Below are 14,266 nucleotides of genomic sequence, written 5' to 3' on the forward strand. Positions count from 1 at the left end.
CTCTTGCTTGTTTGGCCGAGGATTTTAAATCTCCTTCGGTGGGGGATGGGGTTTATATATTGCGATACACAAGGTACCACAGACATGGTGGGTGGGGGGGGGGGGGGGGGGGGAGGGGGAGGAGGACAGCGTGATGGGTCAGGGGAGGGGTTAGTGAAGACAGAAAGAGACGGGAGAAAGAGGGTATCATTCCTGTTCATAAATCACATTTCAATTGTATTATACGAATCTTAACTCAGCAGATTAACACTTACAAAAGGGGACCATCAAGGCACTAATATTTAGCCTCTAATATTATTGGGAAAGAAAATGTCTTTCTGAAGTCAAGGTTTGACATAAAACTAAGATTCCAGCAGCAGTGCAAGAACTGAATTCTCAGAAGTGTCTGATGCTGTGCAGTGCGAATTACAAACAAGTACACAGAGTTCGGACAGGAAGTCCCTGATTGACAAAACATGCTTGAAAGGCTATTTGCCATCTCCTGTTCCTAACTGAAGCAAATAAATATTCTTTACATAAAGAACAAGGTGGTGTTTTCTAGTCATAGGTGGAAGAATATGACTTTAACCAAGTTAATTTTATAACCATGTGCTGAGCAATTGTGTTAGTCAGGAGAAAGAAAGCTATTAATTAACATTCAGCTCTCGTCCATGCTGGTTAGGAGCTTCACTGAGCCATCAAAGGTTGTTTCCGCTCCCCCACTCCCCATCTAAAAGCAGAAAGAATTAATGAGATAGAGAGTGACCTCAAGACATTTCAGCAAACATATTTCATTCACACACTACAGGGGCATGGTGACACTGAACATTGGAACATGCAGTTTAAGTGCAATAGACTGGGGAAATGTTACCCATCATGTCGCGCTCAGCCATCATAGACTTTCAAACTGTGCAAGTGGAGGATATTGAATCTCACAGAAAGAAAAATCTCCAGCAGAGTCACACCTGGGCAGTAGCCAATTCCAGTGAGCGGAAGACGTTCTTCCCACCAAACAAAACCACCACCACCCCCTTAAAAAAGAAAGTTGGGACAATTCATCCATTTAAAACCAGAGATTTACAGATATCGGCCAAGAGTATCAATAGGTATGTCAACATTGGCAGGTGAAGCTAGAATACAGATCAGCAATGGGAGGTAACAGTCAGAATGATATCACTGGACTAGAGGACCAAGCTAATGCTCTGACAGAGGCTCAGATCCCGACATGGAAACTGGTGGAATTTAAATTCAAATAATAAAAATGAGAAATTAAAAACTAGTCTCGGAAGTGCTGACCACGGTGGCAACCATCAGTGACCATTAGTGAACTGAATAGGATTTGACAACATCCCTGAAGAACAGAAATCTGCCATCCCTAAGTGGTCTGGTCTACTTCCGAACCATAGTTCACTCTTTACAGTCATCTAATACAGCTGAATAATCGACTCGGTTCAAGGATAATCTGGGATGGGTGACAATTGTCGGATTTGCCACAACTCAAGGAAGAAAAGAAATTCAACAGGCTGAATTGCCCCCTATGTTCCCATAATGATAATGGCAATCTTATAATCCGGGGAGCAGAGATATAGAAATCAGACAGATGGGGATTGGGGAAGCTAAGAAGCAAGAGTGGGACAAATATTTTACTCAAATAAAATGCCTCCTGTGAAGCAAGTTAAAAAAAAAGTGCCATCCTTGATCCCACCAAGAGTATTTGTGAACAACAGTTTCTCAAGTAATACTACTAAAACATTCTAGGTGAGACATTAAAATGGACAGAAAAGTTCTATTACATTTGAAATAATTCAAATAACATTTCAAAAATATTGCACAATGTGTTCTTTTACAAACCTGTGAATCCAAGTTTCTGGACTTTTAGGGAACTTTGTTAAGGCCAATTTTCCGAGATACAAATCCTTAAATGGATCTAAAGCTCCCAACTGCACCAGTTCCTTTCTGGAAAATATTTCAGGATCATTCTCTCATGTTATCAAATGAAGTAGATTCCAGTTATTAGAATTAGGCAAATAAAAAGCAAGCACAGACACAACTGTCAAGTCGATGTTAGATACATTAAACACACGTCAATGATAGTATCAGCAAGATCATTTTCGTGAATATTAATATGTCAGTATTTTAATTGGTTTTCTACAATAACAATTAAATCAGTCTTTTTAGTTTTAGCTGCTTATAATAGTAACTTGGAGACTTAGTTTAACATTTCAGAGAATGAGAGACAGTGTTCAAAATCCCAACATTGCAGGTTTAACATTTGAGATTAGCATTTGTTAAACAAGAACAAACAGAACCTAGCAATTAAATACTGGTAGCAATAAACAAAAATGGGATCAAGCAGCAATTAGATGGTCACAAGAAAAATTTATGCCACTAAATATCCTTCTGGGAAGGAAGCCTAACATCCTTATCAGGTCTGCCTGAGACTCCAGTCAAGACATCAACATGGTTGACTCTTCCTTGCTGTCTGAAATGGGCAATAGGATACTTCGGGGCAAGTATGTGTGGGATTTAACTCCTGTCATAGAGTCAGATGTACAGCATGGAAATAGGGTCTTCGCACCAACCCGTCCATGCCAACCAGATATCCCAACCCAATCTAGTCCCACCTGTCAGCACTTGGCCCATATTCCTCCAAACCCTTCCTATTCATATACCCATCCAAATGCCTCTTCAATGTTGCAATTGTACCAGCCTCCACCACTTCCTCTGGCAGCTCATTCCATACATGTACCACCCTCTGCTTGAAAAAGTTGCCCCTCAAGTCTCTTTTATATCTTTCCCCTCTCACCCTAAACCTATGCCCTCTAGTTCTCGACTCCCCAACTCCAGGGAAAAGACTTTACCATATCGATGCCCCTCAATTTTGTAAACCTCTATAAGGTCACCCCTCAGCCTCCGACGCTCCAGGGAAAACAGCCCCAGCCTGTTCAGCCTCTCCCTATAGCTCAAATCCTCCAACTCTGGCAACATCCTTGTAAATCTTTTCTGAACCCTTTCAAGTTTCACAACATCTTTCCGATAGGAAGGAGACCAGAATTGCACGCAACATTCCAACAGTGGCCTAACCAATGTCCTGTACAGCCACAACATGACCTCCCGACTCAATTCACATAAAACTGTCTCCATTACCGTAGAGTTTTTCGGCCAATGTAATCATAGCAACCATGTAAAATTCTGAACCAGGTCAGACAATTGCTCCTCAATCCTAGTGTAAAACGTCCATTCTCGAGTAAAGTTCTCGATATTAAAATACAATTAGATTATACAGACTCCAGACGGTCTGTAGTTTTATATTCTGAATTCTGAGAAAGAATGACACCTTATCGAGTAGCACAGGTACTAGAAAGCAGGTTTCCTTTGTCCATCTGCATGCAACACTCACTCATGCATGAGTCAGTGACCAATTACGTGCCCGTTTCATTACCCACATTTTACTGGCCAGAATCAGATTGGGGTGGAGGCTGGCTCAATATTTGCCACAATTACCTCTCTTCTACTTGTTCATGGGATAGGAGAGTCGCTCTTGTCCATCCTTAATTGCCCTCGAACTGATTGGACTTGCTAGACTATTCAGAGAACAGTCAAGAGACCAGCACATTGCTGTGGGCTTGGAATCCTGTGGAGGCTAGACCAGGCAAAAGGTGGCAGTTTTGAATTAAATAAACATTAGGGAATTGGATGGATTTTTAAATGAGAAGGCAGTACTGGTCACTTTTGCTGAGACTACCTTTCTATTCCAGGTTTTTATGAACCAAATCTGGATTGTACTGGCTGTAGTGGTAGTGTCCCCACAGCATTAGCATGGGCTGCTGGATTTCTAGCCCAGTGAAATTACCACTACGGCACTATCTTCCAGCCTTGAAACTTAGACCCAAACATGACCTGCACTGCCAGTAATCAATTCAACTCAGCAGAGTCTCTGAGCAGGCAAATCAGAGCCTGTTCCAAGACCTAGTATTCTACAGCATGAAAAGAAAGGAGACCATTTGATCCATCATATCCATGCTATTTGAAAGAGCTATTTAATTAATCCCATGTGTTCGTAAATATGAAAATCTAGCTGTACAATGCCACTCACTGTGTATTCCTTACTGTCCTACAATTCCTAGCTTTAACGCTGTATTACAACTTTATCTATACATTAGCGAGTTCAGAATGATAGCTCAAGTTGAAGTTCTGGGATGTAGGTTTGCTCGCTGAGCTGGAAGGTTCATTTTGAAAATGAAACTTGCAGCTCAGCCAGCAAACCTATATCCATTATCTATAGATGGTAAAATTTGAAAAAAAAAAATTCAAATCAGAGGGTCAGCCACAGTGAAAAGTTCTGAATTGAAGCAGCAGGGTTCAAAGTTGCCTTTAAAGTGTACACATTGGCACACATGAAATTCCCTCCCACTCAAAGCTTTTTTTAGCTGTCCAGAATCAGAGAGTCAGAAGCCACAGGACACCGGGTTATAGGCCAGCAGGTTAATTGGAAATGATATGCTTTTGGAGCGGTGCTCCTTTGTCAGGGGAAGGAGCAGCACCCCAAAAACTTGTGATTTCCAATAAACCGGTTAGATTATAACCTGGTGTCATATGACTTCTGACTTTATCCGCCCCAGTCCAACACCAGCATCTTCACATCACAGAACCAGAGACACATACACTGCACATGGTTCGGGAAAAGTAAATACAGCTCTTAATTTTAATAAGATTACTACTCTTAGACTAAACAGGCTCAAGACAATTACTGTCCAAGTTCTGGGTAGAGAAAAGAAAGGAGGGAGAGTGAAACGGAGGGTAGACGGAGAAGAAAAACCACAGACAAGTAAAGATGCCTTCCCTGAATCTCCATGGTTATCCAATATCTGGTGTCTATATCTATACACTCACTCATTCACAAGTCATACATCTATGTTTATAAATTTAAATAAGTCATAACATTTAGAAAAGCAAGCAATTTAGGTACGATTCGGGAGGAAGCCAAACAGAATAAAGCTACTGAATACACTCCTATTAAGCTCAAAATTTACACTTTTCTGGTAGTGGTTGGATTTCAACTCTCAGCTGCTATTCACAGTCAAAGGACTGGATTTTCGTGGAACCAAGCTGACTGACTTTTCAATGTGGCAGGCAGGGACCTGGATGCAGGAGTCCATCCCGCATTGCCAATAGACCCCAACTTCATTTTCTAGGGGCAGAGAATGGGGACATGAAACAAGCTTAACCTGACTATTTGAAATTAGCACAGTGTTCAAATGGACCGCTGTTTCAGATGTCTTAATCTGCAGTGTGAGAGTCCCAAATTTATGGAATAGACATAGATGCCCTTAAAAGGGCTGATTAAAAACAAAATTTATTGCGCTGTCACAATTCAAAGTGATTTAAATGTCCAGCCTATTCAAGATGAAATAAAATGTTGAAGCCCCCCCTTTAGAGCCATCTTCTGCTGGCCTACCTGGATCAAAGTGCCACCTAGTGTAGGTTATAGAAAGTTAATACCATTTATTCCTGCAGCTTCAGTAGTGTTCACTGCTGACATCTCCCAAGGGCAGTTACTGAGATTATGAATGCTTGCTGAAAATGTGTTGCTGGAAAAGCGCAGGTCAGGCAGCATCCAAGGAGCAGGAGAATCGACATTTCAGGCATGAGCCCGAAGAAGGGCTCATGCCCGAAACGTCGATTCTCCTCCTCCTTGGATGCTGCCTGACCTGCTGCGCTTTTCCAGCAACTCATTTTCAGCTCTGATCTCCAGCATCTGCAGTCCTCACTTTCTCCTATTATGAATGCTTGGCCAAGTTTCAGAACCATTCCTCAGCAGGTGGTCTTAGCTCAATTTGAAAGAGAGTATTAAAGGATCAATTGTCTTTGATGCAGTTACTGAATAAGTGCTTGATGTTTTCTATGACAAATTGAGCAGTGGTGGGGGGGGGGGGGAAATCCTTGAATGCTTTTCACACTGACTTTTTTTTCAGAAGCAAGTGTGCGGAGGGGAGAGCTCTCTTGTAGAAGTTTACAATTAAAATCCTTCTCAGGGTGGCAGCCGGTGACACGTGGTGCTGCACAAGGCTCAGTGTTGGGACCACAGCTTTTCACTTTATACATTAACGATCTAGATGATGGAACTGAGGGCACTCTGGCTACGTTTGCAGATGATACAAAGACAGATAGAGGGACCGGTGGCATGGTTGGGGAGGGGAGACTGCCGAAGCATCTGGACAGTTTAGGAGAGTGGGCAAAGAAGTGGCAGATGGAGTCTAACGTGGGAAAGTGTGAGGTCATGCAGTTTGGTAGGAAGAAGAGAGGCATGGACTATTTTCTAACTGGGAAGAAGTTCAGAAGTCTGAAGTGCAAAGAGACTTAGGAGTTCTAGTCCAGGATTCTCTCAAGGTAAACTTGCAGATTGAGTCAGTAGTTAGGAAGGCAAATGCAATGATGGCAGTTATTTTTAAGAGGACTTGAATATAAAAGCAGGGATGTACTTCTGAGGCTCTGGTCAGGCCACATTGGGAGTATTGTGCACAGTTTTCCTATCTCAGGAAGGATGTACTAGCCCTGGAGCATGTTCAGTGGAGATTCACGAGAATAGTCCCAGGAACGAAAAACTTAACACGAGGAACATTTCAGGCCTCTGGGTTTACACTCGGAGTTTAGAAGGATGAGGGGAGATCTAAAGGAAACATACAGAATACTGAATGACCTGGACAGAGTGGATGTTGGGAAGATGTTTCCATTGGTAGGGGAGACTAGAACCAGAGGGCATAGCCTGAGAGTAAAGACAAGGCCGTTTGCATTGGAGATAAGGAGAAACTTCTTCGATCAGAGAGTGGTGAATTTATGGAATTCACTGCTACTGCCAGGTCATTGAATGTATTTAAAATGGACTTAGATAGATTCTTGATTGTCAAAGGGATCAAGGGTTACGGGGAATAGGTGGGAAAATGAGGCTGAGAAATTTTTCAGCCATGATTGTATAGTGGACCAGATTTGATGGGCTGAAAGGCCTAATTTCTGCTGCTATGACTTATGGTCTTCCTGCAGTATTTATTGCATGAGGTGGCATGGAGTGGGAGGGTGGGGGCTAAAGGACCCAACAGCTTCTAAAATAACTGAGATTGAGTGCCATAGAACCAAGGTGGGCCTTTTAACTCTGGTGCCTACCAACAATTTGCTTCAGGGGTCAGCAGGTTTTACTCTGTGCTAGCCACACGTCCCAGAAGTATAGGATGTAATGAGGCTCTTTTATGTCAAAGCAAGTCACAAGTGATGGGGAGTTCCTGACTAATTAAAATCCAGTCTAGAAAGCATTAAAACATTGTTCTCAAATCCTTGCATCGTCTTAAATTCTGCCCAAACGTTTTTAGTCATGCAGATTGAATTGCTCCTTCAATTCTGATCTCCAGTGCATTTTTGATGTTAATCACGCCACCATCAACAGCACTGTCTCTTCAGTCACCTGAGCCCTAAGCTCATACTCCCTTCCCAAAACCTCTCAATCCTCCTTTATGACACTGCTTAAAATCTACTTCTTAGATTAGCCTCCCTACAGTATGGAAACAGGCCCTTCAGCCCAAGATGTCCACACTAACCCTCCGAAGAGAAACCCACCCAGACCCGCTCACCCACACCATATTTACCCCTGACTAATGCACCCAACAGTACGGGCAATTTAGCATGGTCAATTCACCTAACCTGCACAACTTTGGATTGTGGGAGGAAGCAGGAGCACCTGTGGGAAACCCACACTGACATGGGGAGAATGTGCAAACTCCACACAGACCGTTGCCAGAGGTGGGAATTGAAGCTTGGTCCCTGGCGCTGCGAGGCAGCAGTGCTAACCACTGAGCCAACGTGTCACCCTAACCAAGATTTTTGTTCCAGTCTTTCATCTGGCACTGTATCAAGTTTTGTTGAATAATCTCTCCTGTGATTCTTTAAAACAAAACTTCTTTCATGGGACATGGGTATCATTGTTACCCATTCCTAACTGTCCTTGTACAGTTGCCTTGCTATGCCTATTTCAACACAGCCAAACAGGATGCTGGATGAACACAGCAGGCCATGCAGCTCAGGTAGTGGTGAAGTCGAAGTTGAGTCAAGACTCTGCACCACCTTTTCCACCTCCTGATGCTGCCTGGCTTGCGGTGTTCGTCCAGCCTCCTGTCTGTCTACTTTGGATTCCAGCATCTGCAGTCTTTTCTGTCTCCAACTAGGAAGGGTAACCAGATGCAAAATGTTAACTCTGATTTCTCCTCACAGATGCTGCCAGATCTGCTGAGCTTTTCCAGCAACTTCTGTTTTTTTCTTGCCTGAGTTAATTGTTGTACCTTGTTGCAGGCCCATACTAAGCAAGGGTGGCAGATTTGCTTCTCTAAAAGGATATGAATGAAGCAGGTGAGTTTTTACAACAAGTAGTTTGATTGCCTTTCAATTCTCAATTTAATTTTTATTGGTTAAATTTAAGCAGCACAGTGGTGCCATTTGATCCCATGACTTTACAACATTAGCCTGGGCCCCTGGATTACTGAAACAAAAAAAAATACTAGAAATCAATGATCAGGCAGCATCCATGGACAGAGGGAGCGCACAAGCTAATCCTTAGAGTCTAGATAACCCTCATCTAGACTCAAAACATTAATTTGCTCTCTCTCCCTCTCCATGGATACTGCCTGACCCATTGTGATTTCCAGCATTTTTTATTTTCAGTACAGATTCCAGCATCTGCAGTAACTTAGCCCAGTAACATCACCACTACACCACCATCACCCCATAAAAGGTCCTTTGCAATTCTTGCTACATTAAAAAAAAAGTGCTATACAATTTCGTCCTGTGAGCTGCAATGATCAGTCACCAGCAGCCTGCAGAAAACAGTAGGGATAGACGCCTGGTTCCTCATTCAAATCATTTTCTAACATCCCTCCATTTATTGTGCCATCAAGTCTTCCACTTGGCCCAAGCAACATTAATGGAAATGGGTTAATTTTACCATCCTCTCTATTAAGGGAGTTTCAAGTGGAATCCTCAGAACATTAGTACTGGAGTTATCAGTGCCTAATTCTGCAGCATCAATTAATTATCAGAAAAATAATGTTACATGCCAATATTCTTGGTCGATACAGAAAGGCAATTTTAATTCCATTCTTGTGGGTAGGGCTCCACCATCTTCAAGCCAGAACTTTCTGGCTCAGATGAAAGGAGCATGATTTTAAAAAAGACATAGGGGGCTTTTCTTTAAAAAAAGAGAAACAAACAGATTCGTGTGTGGAATAACTTCCAGGGGCAGTCGTGGATGCCAGTACAGTTACAACATCAGTAAGAAATGTATGGAGGGATATAATTAGATTAGATTAGATTCCCTAAAGTGTGGAAACAGGCCCTTCAGCCCAACAAGTCCACACCGACCCTCCAAACAGTAACCCACCCAGACCCATTTCCCTTTGACTAATGTACCTAACACTATGGCTATGCTAAATTGCCTAATTCACCTAACCTACACATCTTTGGACTGTGGGAGGAAACCGGAGCACCCGGAGGAAACCTATGCAGACACTGGGAGAATGTGCAAACATTACACACAGACAGTTGTCAGAGGCTGGAATCGAACCTGGGACCCTGGTGCTGTGAGGCAGCAGTGCTAACCACTGAGCCACCGTAAGTGAAGGCAGGTGGAACTAGTTTAGTGTGGGATTATGGTCGGCATCCATTGGGTGAACTGCAGGGTCTATTTCCGTGCTGTATGACTCTTAAGACCCACTCCAGAAACTTTAGCACGATACCTAGACGGATATAGCGAGTGGAGTACCCGAGGAATGCTGATTCGATGGAGGTGCTAGCTTATAGATGAAACACTAAATCAGAGGTTTGCAACTTTTTTTCCTTAATTAAGTAACTCTGAAATAAATCACAAACTTCTGTGGAACTCCAACCTGCTCTGCCTCCTCCCTGTCACAGTGTAAACCACTATTGGGGAAAAAAAAAAAATTGGGAACTGAAAACAGTACAAAATCTTTTGGGGTGCTGGAGAAGCCTGGTTGAAATGTGCTCCAATAAGATAATGTCTTTCCCTTTCAGTCCCATCAAAAAGATCCTATTGCTGCTACTCAAGCAAAATAGAAAAGGGAGCCAGGGAGTCCTTCCTGGTATCTTGATCGAAACCTACCCCTTAACAGATTTTATTTGTTCGTTATCCAGTGCGTTTTTGTGTCAGGTTACGGAGCACAAATTATTTGACTGCTCTTTGTGACAGTAATTTTCAGTCATAACTGGCTTTGGCACTTTCTGAATGGTGCCATATAAATGCAAGGTATGTAGTTTCCCTAATTTCAGAAAGTAACTCCACCACGAGCGAACAACACAACAGCTTTTAAAAGACATTAATTAGTCATAAATGCCACGGTGGAGTCAGGTTTCGGATCCGAATCAGCCATGGATATTGACATTTGCTGACTGTGACATACCTGACATTCCAGGCAGTTGTGAAGTCTGGATTTAGAAGCAGCAGAGTACAAGTGAGATCAGTCAGTGCTGAGGAGGAGGGAGAGATGTGGGGGCGAGAGGAAGAAACAAAAATGTATTAACCAATCTTATTTAACAGCATCTATTCACATAAAATGAATCAAAAATCTGTGCCAGGAATTGAACAGGTTTCCATTAAATCCAATTCCGTTGCAGACACTAGCAAATTATCAAGCTGCAGATATTCCAAACTTCAAAATCTAATTTTCTACAATGTAGGAGCTATAAAATGCTATATTTGGAAAAGTTGGGGGTGGATCAGAATTCATTACTGCTTACAAGACAAGAATAAATATACAGATTGTCAATTGAGTGAGGATGGCCATGATGCAGGATGCTCCCGTTCGAAGAAAGAAATGTTGGTTTACACACCAAATCTCAGCAAAACAGCAGGCAGCTACTCAAACTGAATGTTCAACCATGGCTAAAGTGGCAGACTGAATGATTCCAGCACCCACCCTCGTGGCTGGCTTCCCACTTGCCATTCCTTGTAAACTTCAGCTCATCTGAAGCTCTGCACTCCACAGTGGAAGAAAAAACCCAAACTTACTCGTCCATCACCACCTCAGCTCACTGGCCTCTCTATCCTCTCATGCCACAACACAAACCTGTCGTCTTGGTGTTCAAATCCCTCTCTAGACTCGACCCTCAACATCGCCATAATGTCCTTTACATCTCCGTGAATGCTGCACTTTGCCAATTCTGGTCTCTTGCCCAATCCTGATTTTTAATTGTTTCTCCACTAGTGGATAGGCTTCAGTTACCTTGGAACTAAGCTGAAATTCCATCGCCAAACCTCCATCCCTGTCCTCAAGACCTGTCTTTTTAACTAAAGCATTTTGGTCAGGTGTCCCAAAAAATCCTTATGTGTCTCAGTGTCGAATTTTGTCTGCTTGCTCTTGAAAAATGTCTTGGGGTGTGTTAATATGTTAGAGGTGCCACATAAATTCAAATTGTTGTAATCCAGTCAGAAAAAAATGCTTAAAAACTAAATGGCAATGGCTACATTTAAAATGAAAAAACATGCAGATGTCAGAAATTAGAAACATGAAGAAATTTGAGGTTTGATCTAAACTGTTCACTGCAATGGTCAGACCAGGGCTACACTCCGTTCAGCCACTCAAGGAGACAGCTCAAGCTAAAGAGCTCAGAAAGGAGTCCAAAAGCTAAAAGAAGCAAAGATTGAAGACGCTGTCTTTTTCTGCCCTAGGACGAGGTGACCTCAAGACAGTAAAGTGTTTAAAAAAAAACAGCCAAGTGAGGAGTGCAACCTTTAATAAAGCTGCATAATCAGGACATGCTGCACCCAGTGAAAGCATAGGGCAGAGACATCTGGAAGAGCTCCAGATTAATAAATGGAATGATTTTTCAAGAAGAGTCAAGGAGAGAAAAGATCTTGAAACTGTTTTCATGAAACTGTCTCAATGAGGAAGTACTAATTTCTTGGTTTTGTGCAAATGAACTTGGCTTTTGACGGTTTCCGATTAACAATAACTTTAGAGTGAATATTTGATTCAATTAATAGGTTATCAACATGAAACAGATTTTTACAATACTTAATATTTATATTTTTAAAAATTCACATTATTTTGCCTTTGTGTTTATTCTGATATGGACCAAGATGTGCAGCAAATCAGAACACTAATTCAATTTCTTCCCATGATATTCTTTGTACCAATATTATTATAGGACAGCACAAACATCTAGACAGCAAACAGGAATTCACATTACTACTGTTGTGTGCTACTGATGAGTGGTTCCATTTTAACTGCTGTCCTTAGACCGAAGACAACAGGAGTAAGGGGCAAAGACCAGGACTCAACACCAATAGTACTGATCACATAATCAGAAGAAGAGTTGATTAAGAATGAAAATAACATGGTGCCTTTCACAAGCTTACAAGGGTCCAACAGAAGGAGTAACTTTGAAATGTCATCACTTCACAGTGTAGAAAATATGGCAGCTGATTTGTGCAAAGCAAAGGATCCCTGAAACAGTAGCTGGGCAAAGATTAAATAAGTTTTCTTTTGTCAAAAGCACAAGGTTGGTTGAAGATCCAATGCACATCCAGGACACAAAGGACTTGCTGATCTTCAAACGGATAATGCATTGAGACCTTTATGTCTACCCGAGAGGGTAGCCAGTATCTCATCTGGAAGACAGCATCTCCAATAGTGCAGCACTCCCCAGAAAAGTGAGTGTCAAACCGAATTGTGCTGGAGTCTTTGGATAGGGAATGGAACCAACTGACACAGCAGCAAGAATCTAAGCTCAGTGTCACAGCTAACAACGTACAGATGGGAAAAAAACCCAGAAACCGCAACAGGAACAGGTTCACCACATTCATGCCTGCACATGTGTGTGCATTGTGTTGAACACTTGGCTTCACTATAATTCTCCATCACCTGCAGCCTTGATAAATTCTTGTCAGTCAAGGATAGGCTCCAATGAAACTACATTTACCAGAGCTTGGCATAAATAAAATTCACTTGTTCGGACTGATATTATGATCTGAGATAAAGATTACAGAAATCAAAACATGAGTGACTGTGGAATAGAAATGAAAATCTTTTGATAATAGAGATTGTAAAATAGGTGCTCATCTTCTTTAATAAACTGTAATCATTCTGAAAAGCATTCTGTAAAATTGCTACTCATTAAAATAGAGACTAGAAAGAAAATCACATTGTGATTACAATAGCTGCTCCTTCACAACTTAACCACTTAATTAACCCTGTTACTTCTTAAAAATAGAAAAATGTAAAGATGTGTGCCAATTCTGCATATGTATAGATAGAAACCTGAAAGCTAAAATGGCAATTTAGCATCTGATTACTAGGGAGAGGGGCTACCCAGAAAGAGAACGACAAAAAAAAAGAGATTTTTCAGTGGTTATACAATTTAGTCATTAATTTCTCCAGGTTCCAACACTTAACATTATCGTTGAATAGGTACAAGTATTGACAGATTATCTGTCATCACTGGCATTAAATTAAAAAAAATTAGCACGAAGTTTCAACCTGGAACTAGCATTTAGGAAAGAACAACATTTCAAAATTCCCAGTTGGTGCACTTTATATTGTTGTTCCAAAAAACATTTGTTGCAATACCACAAGGAATTTATGGCTGAAATACTGAGTGAAAGGGAATGCCACCACGTGGGGAGAAAGACAGAAACTGCAAGGCTAGAGAAATCTGATATAATACAGAATAGGAAAGACACAGACTACCCAGCCACAGGAAACAGACCATATAAATTTGAAAGTGGATTTTTATGAAGCACAATTCAAACTTCAAAAACCAGATCAAATAGGCCTGCATTAAGAAGGCATCTCAACATACACACGCTTGCATTTATCAGCTAGTTATTTCTGGAAGATCAGTTGCACTTCTTTATATCTCCACTAATTTGACTACTGAACACCATCACACCTAAGTCCCATAATACTTCGACTTGGGACCCAAATTTCAAATCCTTCTTCATCTACTCCAGCCATCCAACAACTGAGATCTCTATACTCCTCCAATTCTGACTCCTGGTAAATCCTGGATTGATAAATCACTCCAATGGAGGCCATGCCTCCAGTCATTAAGGCCCCAAGCTCACCAACGTGCTCCCTGAACATCTCCACGTCAGTGTCTTTAACACTGTCCTTGAAACCTACTCCTGAGACCAAGCTTTCATACAGCTAGCCAAGTGTTTTGGTGTCAAATTTTGTTTTGACAACATTCCATTTTAGAACCTTTTTAAACCCTGTTCCTTTGAAGTTTT

General features: G+C 41.6%; 1 protein-coding gene across 1 annotated transcript in view; it reads right to left on the minus strand.

Moving 5' to 3' along the window:
* The window catches only part of ptar1 (protein prenyltransferase alpha subunit repeat containing 1), a 36,644-nt gene that overhangs the window by 20,316 nt on the left and 2,062 nt on the right, over positions 1-14,266 (minus strand). Inside the window, exons 4-5 of the mRNA XM_043716706.2 lie at positions 10,437-10,503; positions 1,831-1,935 (exon numbers count right to left, since the gene is read on the minus strand). Coding sequence (XP_043572641.2) covers positions 1,831-1,935; positions 10,437-10,503 — 172 coding nt within the window. The remainder of the gene's footprint in view (positions 1-1,830; positions 1,936-10,436; positions 10,504-14,266) is intronic.

The sequence above is a fragment of the Chiloscyllium plagiosum genome, unplaced genomic scaffold, assembly GCF_037043375.1.
Source record: "Chiloscyllium plagiosum isolate Xiang-an unplaced genomic scaffold, Cpla_swu_hap1 HiC_scaffold_2, whole genome shotgun sequence".
NCBI classification, from domain to species: domain Eukaryota; kingdom Metazoa; phylum Chordata; class Chondrichthyes; order Orectolobiformes; family Hemiscylliidae; genus Chiloscyllium; species Chiloscyllium plagiosum.